The sequence below is a fragment of the Magnolia sinica genome, chromosome 5 (genome assembly GCF_029962835.1).
Source record: "Magnolia sinica isolate HGM2019 chromosome 5, MsV1, whole genome shotgun sequence".
Classification (NCBI taxonomy): Eukaryota; Viridiplantae; Streptophyta; class Magnoliopsida; order Magnoliales; family Magnoliaceae; genus Magnolia; species Magnolia sinica.
In genome coordinates, this window is record NC_080577.1 from 115,505,362 (window position 1) to 115,523,414 (window position 18,053).

At 41.6% G+C, this 18,053-nt stretch overlaps 1 protein-coding gene across 1 annotated transcript in view; it reads left to right on the plus strand.

The window, feature by feature from the left end:
- Positions 1 to 17,695, plus strand: part of LOC131246887 (mitochondrial import receptor subunit TOM20-like) — a 32,210-nt gene extending 14,515 nt beyond the window's left edge. The window contains exons 5-6 of the mRNA XM_058247348.1: positions 15,081 to 15,164; positions 17,332 to 17,695. Coding sequence (XP_058103331.1) covers positions 15,081 to 15,164; positions 17,332 to 17,457 — 210 coding nt within the window. The 3' untranslated portion in view covers positions 17,458 to 17,695. The remainder of the gene's footprint in view (positions 1 to 15,080; positions 15,165 to 17,331) is intronic.
- The last annotated feature ends 358 nt before the right edge of the window (positions 17,696 to 18,053 follow it).

Below are 18,053 nucleotides of genomic sequence, written 5' to 3' on the forward strand. Positions count from 1 at the left end.
AAGGATTCCGATTTGCTGTTCTTAGGGCCGTAGTTTTTTTTTTTTTTCTTTTTAAATTTTAAATTAAATTTTTTTTTTTTTGGGTTTCTTCCCGTCTGCTATCTCAGCAGGCCCCTCTTGTTTTTCCTTTCTTTTTGCTCTTTGTTAATATAATCGTTGCTTAAAAAAAAAAAAAAATTTCCTTGCGGGCCATAAAAGCTTTGAATCAAGATGATATTTGTGTCGTCTCTTCAAAAAACAAAAAAAAAGTTCCCTCAAATGATTTCATTTCTAATTCTGTCCTCGTATTTCTACTCATCCATCTCTACATCCTCATTTCAGCTACACTCTCCTATGAATGTGCTGCTTTGTAACTGCCCAACATCCTGTCCCATAAAGCATGTCTGGTCTTATAGCTATCCAATCACGCTATTAGTCTTATTATTTAAAACTACGGATGACAAGCACTTGCATAAGCATGTGCCACAGGTCATCACACTCCTGCATACTTGTTAATGCCAGCTTGGCAGGTGTGAAAAGAAACACACGGTGGGCCTACATGAATCAGATCTATCTCATCAATCTGTCAGGCTGTAACATGCAGTAAAAAGGTTGGCCACACCATGATGAGCTCTATTTTGCCCACAATTGTTGTGTGTGTGACATCCACTCTGTCATCATTGGCTGCACCTCATGGTAGGATGTGCGCGCAAAAATCAGACTGATCTTGCAGCATTAGCCATACCACAGGGAATGTGGATGAGGACGCCCACCATTCCAAACTTCCTGGGGCTCACAGTACAAAGGTAATTACCACCAGGATGAAGGGAAACACCAACAACCAACCCACCAACAACCAACCTGATCCCAAACTTCGTTGGGCCCCAACAAGCTGTCAGTGGTAGTGTCCTCATCCCATTTTCCCCGTGGCATGGCCCACATGAGTTCTGAGACAACCTGATTTTTGGGCCCATGTCCTAACATCATCTTGCACAAATGATGGATGGAGTGGATGTAGCACGCAGATCACTGTGTGCCCCACGTAGCTTTCTGTTGCAGTGTCTGTGTTTTACGAAGTAAAAGGCTGTGGAGTTGTTTGGTTGATGCGTTGATTCTGTCTCTGTTGTGACTGGGGATCCACTGTCAAACACGCCAGTTGGTTCCCAGTTACTGAGATAGCTGAATGATTTAAACCATCTATATTGTTTTCCCTACCACAAATAAGATAATGTATAGAAATCCCTTTTTTGTAGTGATCCTAGCCTTTGATTTTCAAAGTTGAATGCAGACCATCAAAATTTCTTTTCATTGTTCTAGGTTCATATACAGATGTTGATGGTTACCATTCATATTAAACTTATTACATTAGTCTCTTTATTATGAACTCCACGACATGGACACTTCCGATGATCACCTACAAAGTGGGCCCTACTTGGAGTCAATAGATGCTGGATCCTGCACTGCAGGAGAGACAAAAGTAACTCTTTGCTGAGGCCACAAAAGTGCATATATCTACACATGGATAAAATATGAGCAGGTTGCAGAAGGCCTGATGTAAACCGTCCATCCAATTGGTCCTACTGTCTAGATCTCCATGCAAGAACTGCAGGCTGGTTTACTCATCAGGCAGTATTTGGTGGAAGGAATGGATGGCTGAGAACAATGTAACACAATTCTTTCATTTATGCCTTTCAGAATCCTTTCATTTTTGTGAACAGCACCTTCAGAGTGTGGCCCTCCCAATGTGACCTCATATTGTACAAGAATGTGGAGCCACTAGGTGTTCTGAGAAAACTGGGCAATGATCAAAATGAGAGTGCACTTTCAGGACACACAAGTCATTTCAACCCTATAGGCGACCTTCTCTTTTAATGAAGTATGGATAAAAATTAGGTAAATCTAATATGTGAAAGCTTACTTTGGACGAAGGCCTCTTCAATGCGCCAACCTTCCCCTTTGCTGTCAACTATGTCCACATTTCTCCTGCTTTATGCTGATTTTTAATTCAATATCTGCTTACTTTTTCTCCATCTTAGTTATTAGTGGCAATCGGTTGGGGATATGTGTGCGATAGGTTATTTTTGTGATATGATAGACTACTTAAAGAAACAAATGCTAATGATCCTAAAACACAAGTGTAGGCAGCATTGGACCATCTTATTTTGGCCAAGATGGAGACACTGCAAACCACCTATTAGATAGGTGACTTTGATCTTGTGTGAACTCCCTTGCTATGGAGCACACATTTGGACTTGTGCATCAACAAATGTTTAGAGTGTCAAATACAGAGAAAAATTGATACATAAAGAACATGAATGGCTTCAGTTTCTTATGAGTACATCTATAAAAAAAATTGTTTGTCTTCTTAAATGGTTTTACTTTTTCTGTTTTTTTAAGGGGTTAATGGTTTTGCTTTGTTTTTATATGAAAAGAAAATCCAATTAACAAATATACGATAGGAAGATTCTTTGTTTTGAGGTGTTTACGTGGTTGGATTCAGCTAGGAGAAGAATCCTAGTGTGTTGCATACACATGATGTTGGATTCTTACAGCATGAGGTTTGTTTCCTACATGTGGAATTCATTTAACTTGTGTCCAATGCCATGCCCAAGTGTGTTGACATCCATCCATGTTAGCCTGTATTGAAATGGTTAGAAAAGTAATAAATCATGGTAATTTGTAATAGTAACAATAGCCATAATGGCCACCACCGTTACCTTTATGATACGGGCTATAACGTTTGTTACTCTCTCTCTCTCTAATTTATAGAAATAAACCCACAAAACCTGTATTGAGGGGTGTAACAGGCTGTTGTTGGCCTCATAATAGACCGTTATGGCCTTTATTGGGGGGAGGGGTTGTGCAACAAGCTGTTATTGGGTTTGTAAACAACCATTATGGGTCATTTTTTCCATAACAGTTATTACGGCCATTATGACCCCCATAATGTGTAACGGTTGCCACCGATACCCTTAACGGCCTTAACTGCCTTTACGGCACACCATGAATACAATGTAGTGTCTTTATGTTATTTCACTGTGATCATTTCAATTTGCGCTGAGTAGCCAATGCTTTTAAGATTGGTTAGGTTCCTTTTAAACTAATGCTAATATGCTATACCTGTTTTTGTTGCTCCCATGTTACTCTGCTTCCTCCTCAGGCCCCAAGAGAGTTCAAGCCCACCCACCAATTGAAACAACTCTCTCCACCCTAGATTAATCTAACTGTCAGAGAGACTTTATTAGGTTTCTTGAAGGGTAACCACTTGGTCTTTATGCATCTTACTTCTTGCCTTCACAGAACTTCAAGGACAGCCAAGATCCATAATCTTCCAAGGCAGAAGCTTCATTGGTCAATGGAGTTATTTCCGTTTTTTGAGCCCCCTGGAATCATCCATTGGTAGCTGAAGACGTTCAGTTTATTATAATTGATGGTTGAGACTTGGTTGCTCAACTCCCAAATTCCTCTATTCAGTCTCTCTTGCCCTTTGCCCCTCCTTAGGCCTTCACGTTTCTCTGTCCTTGAGGAATTCAAAATACAAAAGTCCTCTTCCAGTGATTTTTCTTGAGTCACCTCTACTAGTGATCTTTTTTGAGTCACCTCTACTGGTGAGGAATCCAAACTACAACAGTCCTCTTCCAGGGCCTAAACACCTTGACCTTCTATCATAGTGAAACATTTGTCCACCATAACCCCAGGGATAGAGTAGAGATGAGCTAAATCCAGGAAGGACTCGACTAGAGCCGAGTCCTCACGCCACACGACCTCCCAAAATTTGATTTTGGATCCCTTACCCACCACAAAAGAAAAGCCGTTAGAAACCAGAGTGGCCATGGGGGCAATTGCTTTCCATAAAGAAGAGGCCTGGTATAAGGACGTGGCTTAAATCCTCCACCCCTGCTAATCCGATCAAGGGTGGATAACTGGATCAATTTGCTGCATTCTTACCTTTGATTCTAACTTAAGTTACCTTTCTTCGTCATCATTTTAGGTCTGTTCTTTGCCCTATGTGTCTCGATGGATCTCCACCCAAACTTTACCTCATTCATCTGTCTGACGGCTCTTTTTTTACTTCGTCCTCCAACTTGGAATAGATAATGGTGAAGCCTCTTGACGTACCTAATTATGATGCATGCTCATGGAAATAATTAAACAGCGAAAATAAAAGGAATAAATGATCTAAAATTCTAACAATAATCATCATAACTGAGAAAATCATAAAGGAAACATGCAATGGAGCGGGCCATCACTACAACCATGGAGTATGGAATTCAATTACTACTTAGGTTGGATCCGGCGAGGGATGAGACCTCCCGATCTTGCATGGTCACACCCAATCGATCAATGAAGATCACTAGTCCGAAGAACCAAGAAGTTTCTCGGATTAGGGATTTGAGAATTTGGGGATTTAGGGTTTAGATCGGTTCTCAAGATTTTGATCGAAGAGGACTTAGCCAAAACAAAAAAATAGAAGAAAGAAAGTTATTACCTTGAGGAAGTTGGAGGGGCACAAGAAGAAATTAGAAGAAGAAGATCAAGGGGAGAGAAGAAGCACCATTAGAGAGAAGAGAGGAAGGAGGCAACCAAAGGGTTTGCTTTTCATTCATCAATAGTTGAAATTCGTGTTTAGGGCTTTACCCCACTTAAATAAGCAAATAAAGACATAAAATTACTAAAATACCCCTAGAATAAGCAAATAAAGATATAAGATTACTAAAAGACCCCTAACTAAGTCAAAAAATGCACAAATAACATAAGTATGGGAAATTTTGTGCGCTCGGTCTTCTTTCTCCAATCTTCCTTCACATGTGTCTTCCCTAAGTGAGGTCTTCTATATGTCCAATCACATGTGAAAGGTCTTCAGCTCCTCAATATTCGCCTATCCACAAGGACGGCACTTGTGGTTGGCGCTTTCTTCGTTGGTACACCTTGAATGCACCTGTGTCCGCATCAATTCCCCTCGGGTGAGAAAAACTCGACTCCGACGAGTTGAAACTTTTGTAGCGCTCGAGTAGATCTGGATCAATACCTTGCAATGCGTCGCCCGACAGCCATGTAGATTCAGATGATGGTTTGTTTTTCCACCTGACAAGATACCTTTGGAAACCCCCATCTCTCGTGGATACTATCTCGTCATCCAAGATTTCTTCAATTGCTTCTTTATGGGTAATGGGTGGAGGAGGTGGTGGAAGGGGTTGGGTAGCAAACTCAGAAAAAGGCCATGAAAGGGACGATGTATCAATAATGGGAGTATGGGCACGGACTAGATCTTCCACATTAAAAGTTGGATTAATGCTCATTTCAGTGGAAGGTCAACCCGATACGCGTTGGACCCAACCTTTTGTAATATCTTGAATGGTCCAAAACTACACGCTTGTAATTTCTTTGCAGATCCTAGAGAGAATAGCTCTGGCCTTATTTGCACCATTACATAGTCTCCTTCTTAAAATTCTTGCACTTTAAAATGAGAATCAGCTGAAACTTTATAATCATTTGCTCTTATTTAACCGCTGTCTAATATGTGTATGCAAATCATGAATATGGCGTGCGAATGCATCGGTTGACTCAGAAGACTTTGGGTAATAGACATAGGTAAGAGATCTATGGGCATTCTAGGTTTATAACCACTTACAATTTCAAAAGGACTCAACCCTCTAGATCTATTAACTGACCCATTATAAGCAAGTTCAGCAGTTGGTAAAATTAGGTCCCAAGTCTTAACATGTTCACCCACTAGACAACGTAGAAGATTTCTAAGGCTACGGTTTACCACTTCAGTTTGACCATCTGTTTGTGGGTGGTAAGCAGTAGAAAATTGCAAACGAGTTCCCATAATGTGCCACAGTGTCTTCCAAAAATAGCTAGTAAATCGAACATCACGATCAGACACTATGGTTTTAGGTAACCCATGGAGACGCACCACACCATCAAAAAAGATACGAGCAACATGAGACGCATCTGACGTCTTCGAACATGGGAGGAAATGCGCCATTTTAGAAAAACGGTCCACAACGACAAAAACGGAATCGTGCTTTTTTATAGTCTTGGGAAGCCCGAGCACGAAGTCCATACTAATGTCCTGCCACGGAGCATGTGGCACTGGCAATGGCGTGTACAACCCGGTATTTTGCTTTCTTTGCTTTGCCAGCTGACATGTTCGACACTGCCCTAAAACTTTGGCTACGTCTCGCTTGAGGCTTGGCCAATAGAAACGATCTTCCACGAGGGCAATGGTCTTATCACGACCAAAATGGCCAGCTATCCCTCCTGAATGAAGCTCCCAGATGAGGAATTCACGAAGGGACATACAGGGAATACAAAGTCTGTCTCCCTTGAAAAGAAAGCCATCTTTAAGAACATATTCACCCATAATATGCTGGTCACTAGAGAATGACGCGTAAGTACCCCCAAAATCAGGACATATGGGGTATTCATCTTTCAGTTGCTCAAATCCGACTACCTCTACACTCAAGGAGTTGAGCAACGCCACTCTCCTACTAAGGGCATCCGCTGGTTTGTTTTCAACCCCGGCCTTGTGTTTCAAAACAAACGAATATTCCTGAAGAAACGCTACCCACTTGGCATGCCTTGGGTTGAGTTTCTTCTGAGAATGCAAATATCTCAAAGCCTCATGGTCAGAAAACAAAACGAATTCTTGCGGTAGGAGGTAGTGTCGCCAATGTCTCAGGGATTGCACTGCCGCATAAAATTCTTTATCGTAAGTGGAGTATTTTTGTTTTGCCTCATTCAGTTTCTCATTGAAATAGGCCACTGGGTGTCCTTCTTGACTCAACAATCCACCTATACCGACACCAGACGCATCGCATGCTACTACAAAGACTGTAGAAAAGTCAGGTAGACGCATGACAGGAGCTTCCATCATCTTGCCCTTAATTTCTTTAAAAGCCTTGATGGCGGCTTTAGACCACACGAACTCTCCCTTTTTCATGCACTCGGTAATGGGAGCCATGATCGTGCTAAAACCCCTAATGAACCGACGATAAAAAGTTGCTAGGCCGTGAAAACTTCGCACCTCATGAATGTTCCTTGGTTCTGGCCACTCAACTATGGCCCTGACTTTTTCAGGGTCTGCGCGCATCCCTTCAGATGACACTATAAATCCTAAGAACATAACTTGGTTAGACATGAATGCACATTTCTTAAGATTAGCGTACAACTTTTCCTTCCTATGGACACTACAGACCTTCTTTAAATGTTCAAGGTGTGATTCCTTAGTGGTACTATAAATAAGAATATCGTCAAAGTACACCACTAGGAATTTTTCCATGAACGGTCTCAAAGCTTGGGTCATCACCCGCATGAAAGTACTAGGTGCGTTAGTCAAGCCGAAGGGCATGACCAACCACTCATACAACCCATCTTTCGTCTTAAACGCCGTCTTCCACTCATCTCCTGGGCGTATACGAATTTGGTGATATCCACTCTTGAGGTCTATCTTAGAGAATATAGTGGACCTGGCCATCATGTCAAGCATATCATCAAGTCTAGGTATAGGGAACCTATACTTGACAGTAATTTTGTTTATGGCACGGCTATCCACACACATGCGCCACGTGCCGTCTTTCTTTGGCGTCAACAATGCAGGCACGGCACACGGGCTCATACTCTCTTGGATGAAACCCTTTTGCAGAAGCTCATCAACTTGCTTCTTCAACTCTGCATGCGCTGCAGGGTTCATCCTGTAGTGAGGAAGGTTCGGTAGAGTAGACCCTGGGACAAGATCAATGGCATGCTGTATGTCCCTCATAGGTGGCAACTCATTCGGTAAGTCTTCAGGAAATACATCACTGTATTCCTTCAGGACCGAGGTCACCTCACAGGGCAACTCTGATGGAACCTCAGGTGTAATTTCTCTAGCCACAAGGGCATACACCATAGAATCCTCCTTAGCCTCTTTTTCAAACTCTCTTGCGCTGATTATATGTAAAGACTTAGGTTTGGATCTCCCCATTTCTCTAGGCTCACTTGCCTTCTCATCCTTCTTCTTCCCTAGTGTATTCTCAGGTGGCATGGGATTAAGTTTGATCTTTTTACCATTATATATAAAAGTACACGCATTCGAACGGCCAAAGATCATGACATCATTATCGAATAGCCACGGTCTACCTAGGATAACACGTACCACATCCATAGGTAAAACATCACACCACAGGGGGACTCTTTGTATGACCCAAACTCAATGAGGACTAGACATTACTGGGTGATAGGTAGGGATGTCTTGTCAACCCAAGAAACTTTATACGGGTCTGGATGAGGTGTGGATTTCAGTTTTAAGCGATCTAAGGTGCTAGTGGAAATCACATTCTGACAACTTCCACTGTCCACTATCACCTTACAATTCTTTTCACCACACTTGGCAATAGTGTAGAAGATAGTGCTTCGACGCCAGTCAGCACTACTTCTAGACTGAGCTAACACACGCCTGACTACTGCAAGCGTTGCTTCTCCATCCACTTCTTCTTCATCAGTGAGTCCTCCTTCAGGGTGATACTCTTCAACTTCATAATCACCCTGGTCATCTCCACCCTCGTGGGACTCGCCTATAACTAAGGCTCTCCCACGGTTCTTCGTAGGACACTGATTAGACATGTGGCCAAGGTTGCCACACTCATAGCACCTCACTTGGCTCATGTTACTAGGACCGGCACCAAGAACCCCTTTGCCCTTGTCCTCCCTAGGCTTAGGCGGAATGGTCGCCTGTGCCCTAGGTTGATTACCAATATTAGGTCTAGTTCCTTGGGAACTAGATCTAGCATTGGAGTCTCGGGACTCAAAACGACGAAAGACAGGAGCCTTCAGATACTGCTCTAACTCCTGCACGACTTGATATGCTTCATCTAAGTCCGTTAAGGGCCGAGTAATAAGCTCGCGCTGAAGATCCGCACAAAGGCCCGTCTTAAAACGCGAGAGCGTTACTAGAGGGTCTTCTCGGATATCACATCGCATCACATACTCTTCAAATTTAGCGATGTAGTCAGCGGTAGGCATTGACCCTTGGCGTAAGGATTGCCATTGGTTAAGGAGCTTCTGACGGTATGAGAGAGGAAGGTACTTCTCCTTCAACTTCTCTTTCATCTCATACCAATGTGTGATAGGGGCTCTACCAACTCTCTCTACCCTACGCTCGGTGTTGGTCCAGAAGAGCTTGGCTTGACCCACAAGCTTCATCTTAGCAAACCGCATTTGACGGTTTTCTGACATGCCATACCACTCAAAGTAGTGGTCCATGTCAGCAACCCAGTCAAGGAATGCCTTGGGATCCAAGCGTCCATCAAAACTTGGAGCCTCAACTCTCACACTCTTCATCGCACGCTCATCTGGATCATAACGGTCTTGATGACCACATGTGGCTCGTGCCTCTCGCACCACACCACGACCGTTACCACGATCTCTATCCTCACTACCACCACGTGTGGCAGCACGTTCTTCCATGATTCCTTCCACTTGGGAGTGCACATCTTCCCCTACAGCAGGGTTTTCCTTTTGGGACGCCTCTAGTTGCTCCACCTTAGTCATGGTGGTAGTAATTTGGTTCTCAAGGCGGGCAAACTCACGCCTTTGACCCGCTTCTAGGGCGGTTATCTTTTGTATCAATTGAGCAAGTTGCTCAGATAACTGCTCGTTATTCATGGTAGGTTGAAGTCCGAAACCTCTACCTCTTCTCGTGGGCATACAATGAAGACTTGAACCAAACTCTACCTAACTAGACTACTAGGTGTTATGACTTTCAAGATGAATGCGATGAATGCAAAACTACTATGAACCGACACAATTAAGTTGAAACAAGAAACAACTCAAATCTGAAAATTTTCCAGATTAGGAACTTTCTAAAATTGAAAAGTTTCTAAAATTGAAAACTTTCTAAACCTAGAACTTTCCTAAGTTAAACCTAAAAATCAAAACCCTAATTTGATAACTCAATCTAGACAAAAACCATGCAAGCCTAGGCTTTGATACCAAATTTGACGTAGGACAGCCCTAATTATGATGCATGCTCATGGAAATAATTAAACAGCGGAAATAAAAGGAATAAATGATCTAAAATTCTAACAATAATCATCATAACTGAGAAAATCATAAAGGAAACATGCAATGGAGCGGGCCATCACTACAACCATGGAGTATGGAATTCAATTACTACTTAGGTTGGATCCGGTGAGGGATGAGACCTCCCGATCTTGCATGGTCACACCCAATCGATCAATGAAGATCACTAGTCCGAAGAACCAAGAAGTTTCTCTGATTAGGGATTTGAGAATTTGGTGATTTAGGGTTTAGATCGGTTCTCAAGATTTTGATCGAAGATGACTTAGCCAAAACAAAAAATAGAAGAAAGAAAGTTATTACCTTGAGGAAGTTGGAGGGGCACAAGAAGAAATTAGAAGAAGAAGATCAAGGGGAGAGAAGAAGCACCATTAGAGAGAAGAGAGGAAGGAGGCAACCAAAGGGTTTGCTTTTCATTCATCAATAGTTGAAATTCGTGTTTAGGGCTTTACCCCACTTAAATAAGCAAATAAAGACATAAAATTACTAAAATACCCCTAGAATAAGCAAATAAAGATATAAGATTACTAAAAGACCCCTAACTAAGTCAAAAAATGCACAAATAACATAAGTATGGGAAATTTTGTGCGCTCGGTCTTCTTTCTCCAATCTTCCTTCACATGTGTCTTCCCTAAGTGAGGTCTTCTATATGTCCAATCACATGTGAAAGGTCTTCAGCTCCTCAATATTCGCCTATCCACAAGGACGGCACTTGTGGTTGGCGCTTTCTTCGTTGGTACACCTTGAATGCACCTGTGTCCGCATCACCTCTTGTCTTCCTTGAGGTTCTCTTGGAGCGGGTATCAAACGGTTAGATCTTGTTAATCAGGCTCTGATTGGGAAGTGGGTTTGGCGCTATGGGGTGGAGGAGACGAGTCTTTGGAGAATGATGATTCAAGCCAAGTATGGCTTAGCATCCAATGGTTGGTGTGGACTTACGAATCCTCCCTCTATAGGGCTTCCTGCATTTGGAAATCTGTGGCAGCGATGGCTCCTATCTGATGCAGAGACGTGTGATAACCTAACCCTAGATGCATGTATAATCACGTTAAAGATATTCAAATAAATATATCAATTAACTAACTGTTTCCAAACAAAGGAATTAGGTAAATCTCAACACAAAGATGGGGTTATTCCGTCAGGATCATGCCCCTTAGCATAAGATCACGTAAACAGTAAAAAGGGAGGACCTCGGGATATGAGGATATCTCAGATCTAGCATAAGTCAGTCCACGAGTAAGCTTGGATCTGATTCTACCGACTAACCATCCCTCTTTTCTGTTCGAACTAGAAAGGGGTATCCAGAGAGAAACGAAAGGGGTGGAGGATGACAGGTTCGAGATGAAGAAGGTATAGGTCCCTTGTCGTCAAAAGAAAAGGAGGAGGATGATTCTTACATTTTCCTGCACCTCGAAGATCTTAGAAAGAGGGAAACCCGAAATCGGGGTGGAATCCTCAACACCTAAGGGCCAATCTTGAAATCCTAATATCTTGAATAAAGAGGAAGAAAATAGACGAATTCTTATTCATTCAATAATAACGAAAATAGGGTTCCTCACAACGTATATATAAGCTATGAAAAAAGTAAAAGTGCACTAAAGCCTCTGGAAATGAGAAAAATAACAAAAAGATTAAAAATAAAGAAAGTTGCAATAAAGCCCCTGAAACAAGAAAAATAACAAAAAGTCTAAAACTAAAACACCCATGTGGTAGGGTGTGAAATCCGACCGATGGATTTATGGTCGGGGTGCGGTCATGCCGCTCCTGCACTCATAGCATGTCAGAAAGTGGGTCTGATGGATCCGTCGTCCATCCACATCAACTCCTTTGCTCGGGTACTCTGTCGGCGACGCCTCCTCCTCTGGTACACTCTAAAGGGCGCACCATTGATGTCCGCATCACTATCATATTAGCTGGTTTCAAATTCTCAGTGGGAGAGGGAATTGGAGTAAGATTTTGGGATGATGTTTGGTGTGGTGACTATCCTCTTCGTAGTACATCTCAAAATATCCCTATAGCTCAATGTTTCGATGTGGTGGTTGGAGTGCCCCCCAGTCAAAGAAGCCTAAATGAAGAAGAATTTCAGGAACTCGTTGCTCTGTTATCTCTTCTTCAGGGGATTCAATTGTCTCAAGTTACTCAAGACTCCCTCATTTGGAAATTCTTGAACTTGGGAATCTTTTCTAGTAGATCTTGCTACTTGATTCTCGCTGGAGAAGGCCAGAGTGGAGAAGAAAGCCACACCCCGAGGATACGGTGCTATGGAGCTCCTTTGAAAGTAGCTGCTTTTGCCTGGCTTGTGGGGAGAAATAGGATTTTAACCATCGATAACCTTATAAAGAAAGGAATGTACATCCCCAATGCTTGTCCTTTATGCTTGAAAGCCAAAGAATCGGTGGACCATTTGCTCATGCATTGCCCTTTCTCTTCCTTCATCTGGTCTGGTATCCTCAGATTGGCTTCCGTGTTTTGGGTGATTTTCAATCGACTGTCTTCTCTGAGCCTGGGCCTTTGGAGGTATTGGATGCTCCGGCAAAAGATGGAAGATGGCCCTTCTTGCGGTCCTATGGGCTATTTGGTTAGAAAGGAACAATAAGTGTTTCTGGAATGTTAAATCGTCTCTTGAGTTTATTTGCAAACAGGGTTTCCCTTTTTATCAGGGAGTGGGTCCCCTGATTGTTTGTGTAGGGCCGGTGGCCATGTTTGTATATCGTGGGCCTGGGCCTGTAGTTTTGGGTTGTTGTCCTTTGTCTTTCTCTCTTCCTTTCTTTCTTTGTATAGTTTTTCTTTTTGGCTGTTCTGGCCTAATAATATTTTCATCTTTCGAAAAAGAAAAAAAGGAAAAAAAACACCACTCTTCCCATCTTCTTAGTGGAAGTCAGCCTTGCTATTGGTCTCCCTTGGAACTTGAGAGAAGGAGATGTAGCTGTTCGTGCAAAGGTCCATGATTTCCTCCATGCAACCTGGAACACACCACAGGAGCTGATTAGACTAGGTGCAAGAGATCACTTTACACAAATCCTTTTCCACAGTCACTGGGGATCAGTGGTAGCACTGACATTGCCTCGGCGATGCTGGAATCCTTAATACTTATTGGCCCAAGAAAAGACAGCAAAACTGAGCCATCGCTATCACGACCATACCACCCACACCCACACAAAAAAAAAAAACATCTGCCATTGCTAGGTTCCCAAACGAACACCCAATAAAGTTAATTTTCACTGTTACCAGGAGGAGACAACCACTTTGGAAGGAACTGCTGCTTCAACCTATTAAAGTGCACAATTTCTTCCCAGCTAGTATAAAACATAACCTGTGGAATATGCCAAAGTCTCACGTCTGTCTTTGGCTCGCATCTTAATCAGGGTGGTTATTTTTTTACAATAACCTCCACCCAATACCTCCTGCCTTAAGAAACCCTCCCGTTATGCTCCAACCAAATTGATCACGGCATTACTTGATGGATACTATTCCACAAGATGTGCCCTGAAGCTGCCCAAGCCCTGGCAGACCAGCCTTGAGTCAGATTGCACACATTTTGGGAAGACTCAAGCTATTCCGAACTTCTGAATCACTGCCACGGAAATTTGTTTTGCTCATGAGCAATGAATTAGTAAATGATTAATCTAATCCTCACTGGAGCAGCATGGTAGACACCTATTCAACATCATCAAATCACAATTTTTGAGGTTTTTTTTTTTTTTTTGAGAGATCAATAGTTGGGATCTTATAGTCCAGCTGTCCAAACAAAAGCATTCATGTTGAGGGGATGCTTAGTCACACAGACCTTGGTCCACCAGCTCCCCTGTCTTCAGATACTAAGGAATATCATGACCTAACTGAGAAATACCATCCGGCTCAAGATTCCAGATGCACCGATACGCTCGCTCAAATGGAATACAAACCCCTTCCAACAGCATCAACGGAGAAGAGAGTTATCCTATTTCCTGGTCCAGGAGGTTTCTTCAAAAAGAAAGAATCTAGATCACCTTTTCATTAATTCTTTGAAAGCAATCACGGAACAACACACATCTGTAATTTGCAAGAAGATAAAACCTTTCAAACCTCGCACACAACGGACTCTCCCTGATCCATAACGTTTTCCCACAATCTGACTTTGCTGCCATTTCTGAGTTTAAATCTCATACAGCTTGAGCAATAATCTGCAGCTCAGTATGCTGGCTTCAATATGAAAGATTCTACTGGGATGATTTCCCACCCATTGGGGGCCACTCTGTACTTAGCCACAAGAATTAATCTCAGCAATGAAGAACTCCCATCTCCATCTCTTCACAATTATTTGCTTAAAGCTGAAATATCTATAGACTGGATGACACAAAGGCCCAGCCCACCAGCATCAACTGGCTTGCGCATACCTGGTCCCATGCAACTAGATGAAACCTATGGTTCCCTTCTTCATCGTTCCAAAAAAAAAAAGAAGGTTTTTTCAGGAAAGACTATTTTTGCCACTATCTTCACTGGTCATCTGGTAATAGATCACAAAACGATTGACAGACTTGCAGAACAGATTTTATAAGTGTGATCCCTGAATGAGAGAAATTTATCTTCTCACTGAGCTAGTCTTCTGTTGAAATTCTTAAGAAGTTTGTTCCAGCAACCTGACGGTGGTCTTTTAACTGAAATTGGCATTGCCAAGAGAGGGGATCATGTTACCCCAAGTTGGATACATAAATGCTTCTGCCCATGGATGCATCACTGATTACCACTTGAGAGCACACAGTGGGGAGCCCTTTATTCCCTGATGAAAGCATGGAAGAGCGATTTGGAGGAGAACAAGTGAGTGGGACTCCTCATAGAAGCATAAAATCTTCTTTTGTTTTTCAAAATCAAAATTCCGATGACTTTTTTTTATTTTTTTGTTGGTTCATTCATTTTGAAGGCATTTTCCTAGAATTATGTCTTTGCACATTATATTGTTTGCCTCACCACATTATTCTTAGACAGTTGGTGCTTTATACATATTTTTGAAAGGAGTAAGATATTTGAATTTGTTACTAAACATGGTATATCTTTAGGCTCCTGAGCTGCATCTAGAGCTCCAGAGGCAGGGATTCAATCCACAGGCAGCTGTAGGAGGATCTTCTGCTTCAAATGTGAAGGTAAAATTTCTATTCTTCTCTTTTTGTTTATCTCCATCATCCTAAAAGAAAAGAAAATGATTATTTGGACCTTTTTGAAGAAAATATAAATATTAGAAGTGATCCTGAATTTAGTTTTTTTTTGTCCTTTTTAGTTTTTAACTGTTGCCTTCATACCCATACATCCCTGCGTACATGTGTCATTTGCACACGTGTGCATGGTTGCATCCAAAGCATGTTTAGAATCTGTCTTTTGAGGGAAAAAAAAGAAGAAAAAAATTCTCTTATAATTTAGAGTTGGATTGGTTGCAATTCATCTCCAAAAGAATTTGTAGGGTCTGAAGATTCTGAACAGTCGTTTTATCCATCTTATGCCCCATTTTCCTCTCTCCAGATGAGGTTGCAGACAAGTGAGCAACATTTGGGTTCAGAGAATCTTTTGCCCTTTGGTTTTTTGCTTGAGCTTATTGAGTATTTTGGCATTTGAAAATTAAACTCGTAATGACCATCTGCATCTGGCTGCGCGAATTAATCAAGTTGCAAACTTCCGTTTTAATTGATAGTAAGTGACACAAGTTAATAACATTTCCTAGCATTTACAACATGTTAGTAGTTTCTGAAATATGCATAACTGAATACATCATTGTATAATGAGAATTGAGAACGTTGTATGGTCACCAACTTCTCCATGGGATCCCATGTTCAATTTAATGCAACTTCCACAGCCATGCTATTAATGTTCAGGCTAGCTTATTAGGAAAATTGTTTCAATTTATTCCTGGAGGGCGTGGTGTGTTTTTATCTGATAGTTAAAGGATGTTCTTTTAATAAAATTTTCTTCACTGTTTAAAGGCAGAAATGTTTTTATTATTGTTCTACTTAGAGATGTTACAGGTGGGGCGCATGTTTCTGTAACATGAATCGTTGATCTGTCTTGTACTAGAATGTTGATATGCTGTGCCCATGGTGTGCCGTAAAGACCATTACGGGGCTGTAAAGGCCGTTACATAAAGGTAACGGTGGCAACCGTTACATGTTACGGGGTCGTAACAGCCATTATGGAAAAAAATGACCTGTAATTGCCGTTAACGGCATGTTACGTTAATAGCCCCGTAATTGTCTATTACGGGACAAATTCATGTTTTTCATACTTTTTAATCAACATTACGAGGCAGATACAGGTTTTTCAGGGGTTTTTCCAATAAATAAATAAATAAGAGAGACCGTAATGGCCGTTATGGGGCCGTAACAGCTGTTATGCCTCGTATCGGCGGCCGTTACGGCCACCGTTACCGTTACGGAACACTTTGGCTGTGCCCCACCATTTGACGAGGTGTAGATTGGATTGCTAGGTTCGTCTGGGGTGATTTTTGGTATATATCTACCATCTACCATGGGGCCTGCTGAATGAAAATTTAGATCAACACAATGCAGATCCCACTTGCAGTTTGTTGTGCTGAGAAAATGCTCAATCAAACATAAGGATATTTATTCAGCCTTGGCTATAGATGTAGAGAATCTCTCTCGAGCATTGTTAATGGTGCAAGAGTTTTATTGTTTGAAGAAAATGAACTGTTGTTGTGTAGAGCATAGTTTAGAAGGTCGGAAAGTTTGCTATTTGGACAATTATGTTTCCTGTCATTTAGGGCCCGTTTGGATCTTAAGTTGCTTTAGATAAGTTACTTATGCCACAAGTAGCTTATCTTAGTTTCTACTTACTAAGAACATCGGAAAGTTTGCTATTTGGACAATCACGTTTCCTGTCATTTAGGGCCCGTTTGGATCTTAAGTTGCTTAAGATAAGTTACTTATGCCACAAGTAACATATCTTAGTTTCTACTTATTAAGAACATGAGTATGTTTGGTAAACAACCTTCTTATCAGCTTCTCCTCACTTTGTTCTCTGCTATGCCTCTCTCCAGCAACTTATGAAAAGTAGAAAAGCTAAAAAAAAATCAACTGAAGTGATTAACTACTCTCAAGTAAAAATGTTACTTACAACTAATCATAAACCAAACTTACTTATCTGAAATAAGTTACTTATCTACTGCTTTAAGTAGAAAAAGCAACTTATTTGGTGGTATCCAAACAGGCACTTAATGTTAGTGCGATTGCTTAATTGTTATTTTTCTGTCTTGGTTTCAAGAACGCATTAGAATCACCATATTTTTCTAATCTTCTATTTCAGGCTTCCAGGAAAAAGAAAGACAGTGATCTTAAGTATGACATATTGGGGTGGGTAATCCTTGCAGTTGGCATCTTCGCCTGGGTTGGGATGGCAAAATCCCATGTTCCTCCTCCACCACCCCGATAAGTAGATCCATTCTCAAGGTAGAATGTATTCTGGCATTCAGATCTCCTCCCATTTCATCCAGAGGGTTCAAAAAGAACGGCACATGGAAAATAACCCAATACTTGCATCCTTGTAGCCAAATGTCAATGTTGGTCTAATCACATGTTCTTTTGGGGTTGAAATATATGACTAATGCGGAAAGATTATGTGTCTTTTATATGAGGGTAATGATTTAGAAAATTCTGGTTCATTTGTTTTATGCGGTAGAGTTCTTGGTTAGTGGGTCTCTGCATGAATTGGGTTTGATGCCCTTCATTTTCTTTTTGTTGTTCCTACTTCCTCATAAATAAAAGATATATAAGTTGAGTTCAACCGAAAAACATATATTCGTCTCCTCCCCCCGGGTCATTGAAGGGGATTCACTTCATACCATTGTGAGCTGTACAATTGGGATGAGAGGAAAAAGAAGGGAGAGTTATGGCATGGGTCCCCTACTCTTGCAGAAATCCCTCTCTGTATGTGGGGAATTTACTTTTCATGGATGTATACCTTGATATGTTGAAGTGAAGCATGGGGTTTAATGGTCTCTATTTGTTTTCGTTTGTCCGACCCGCCAT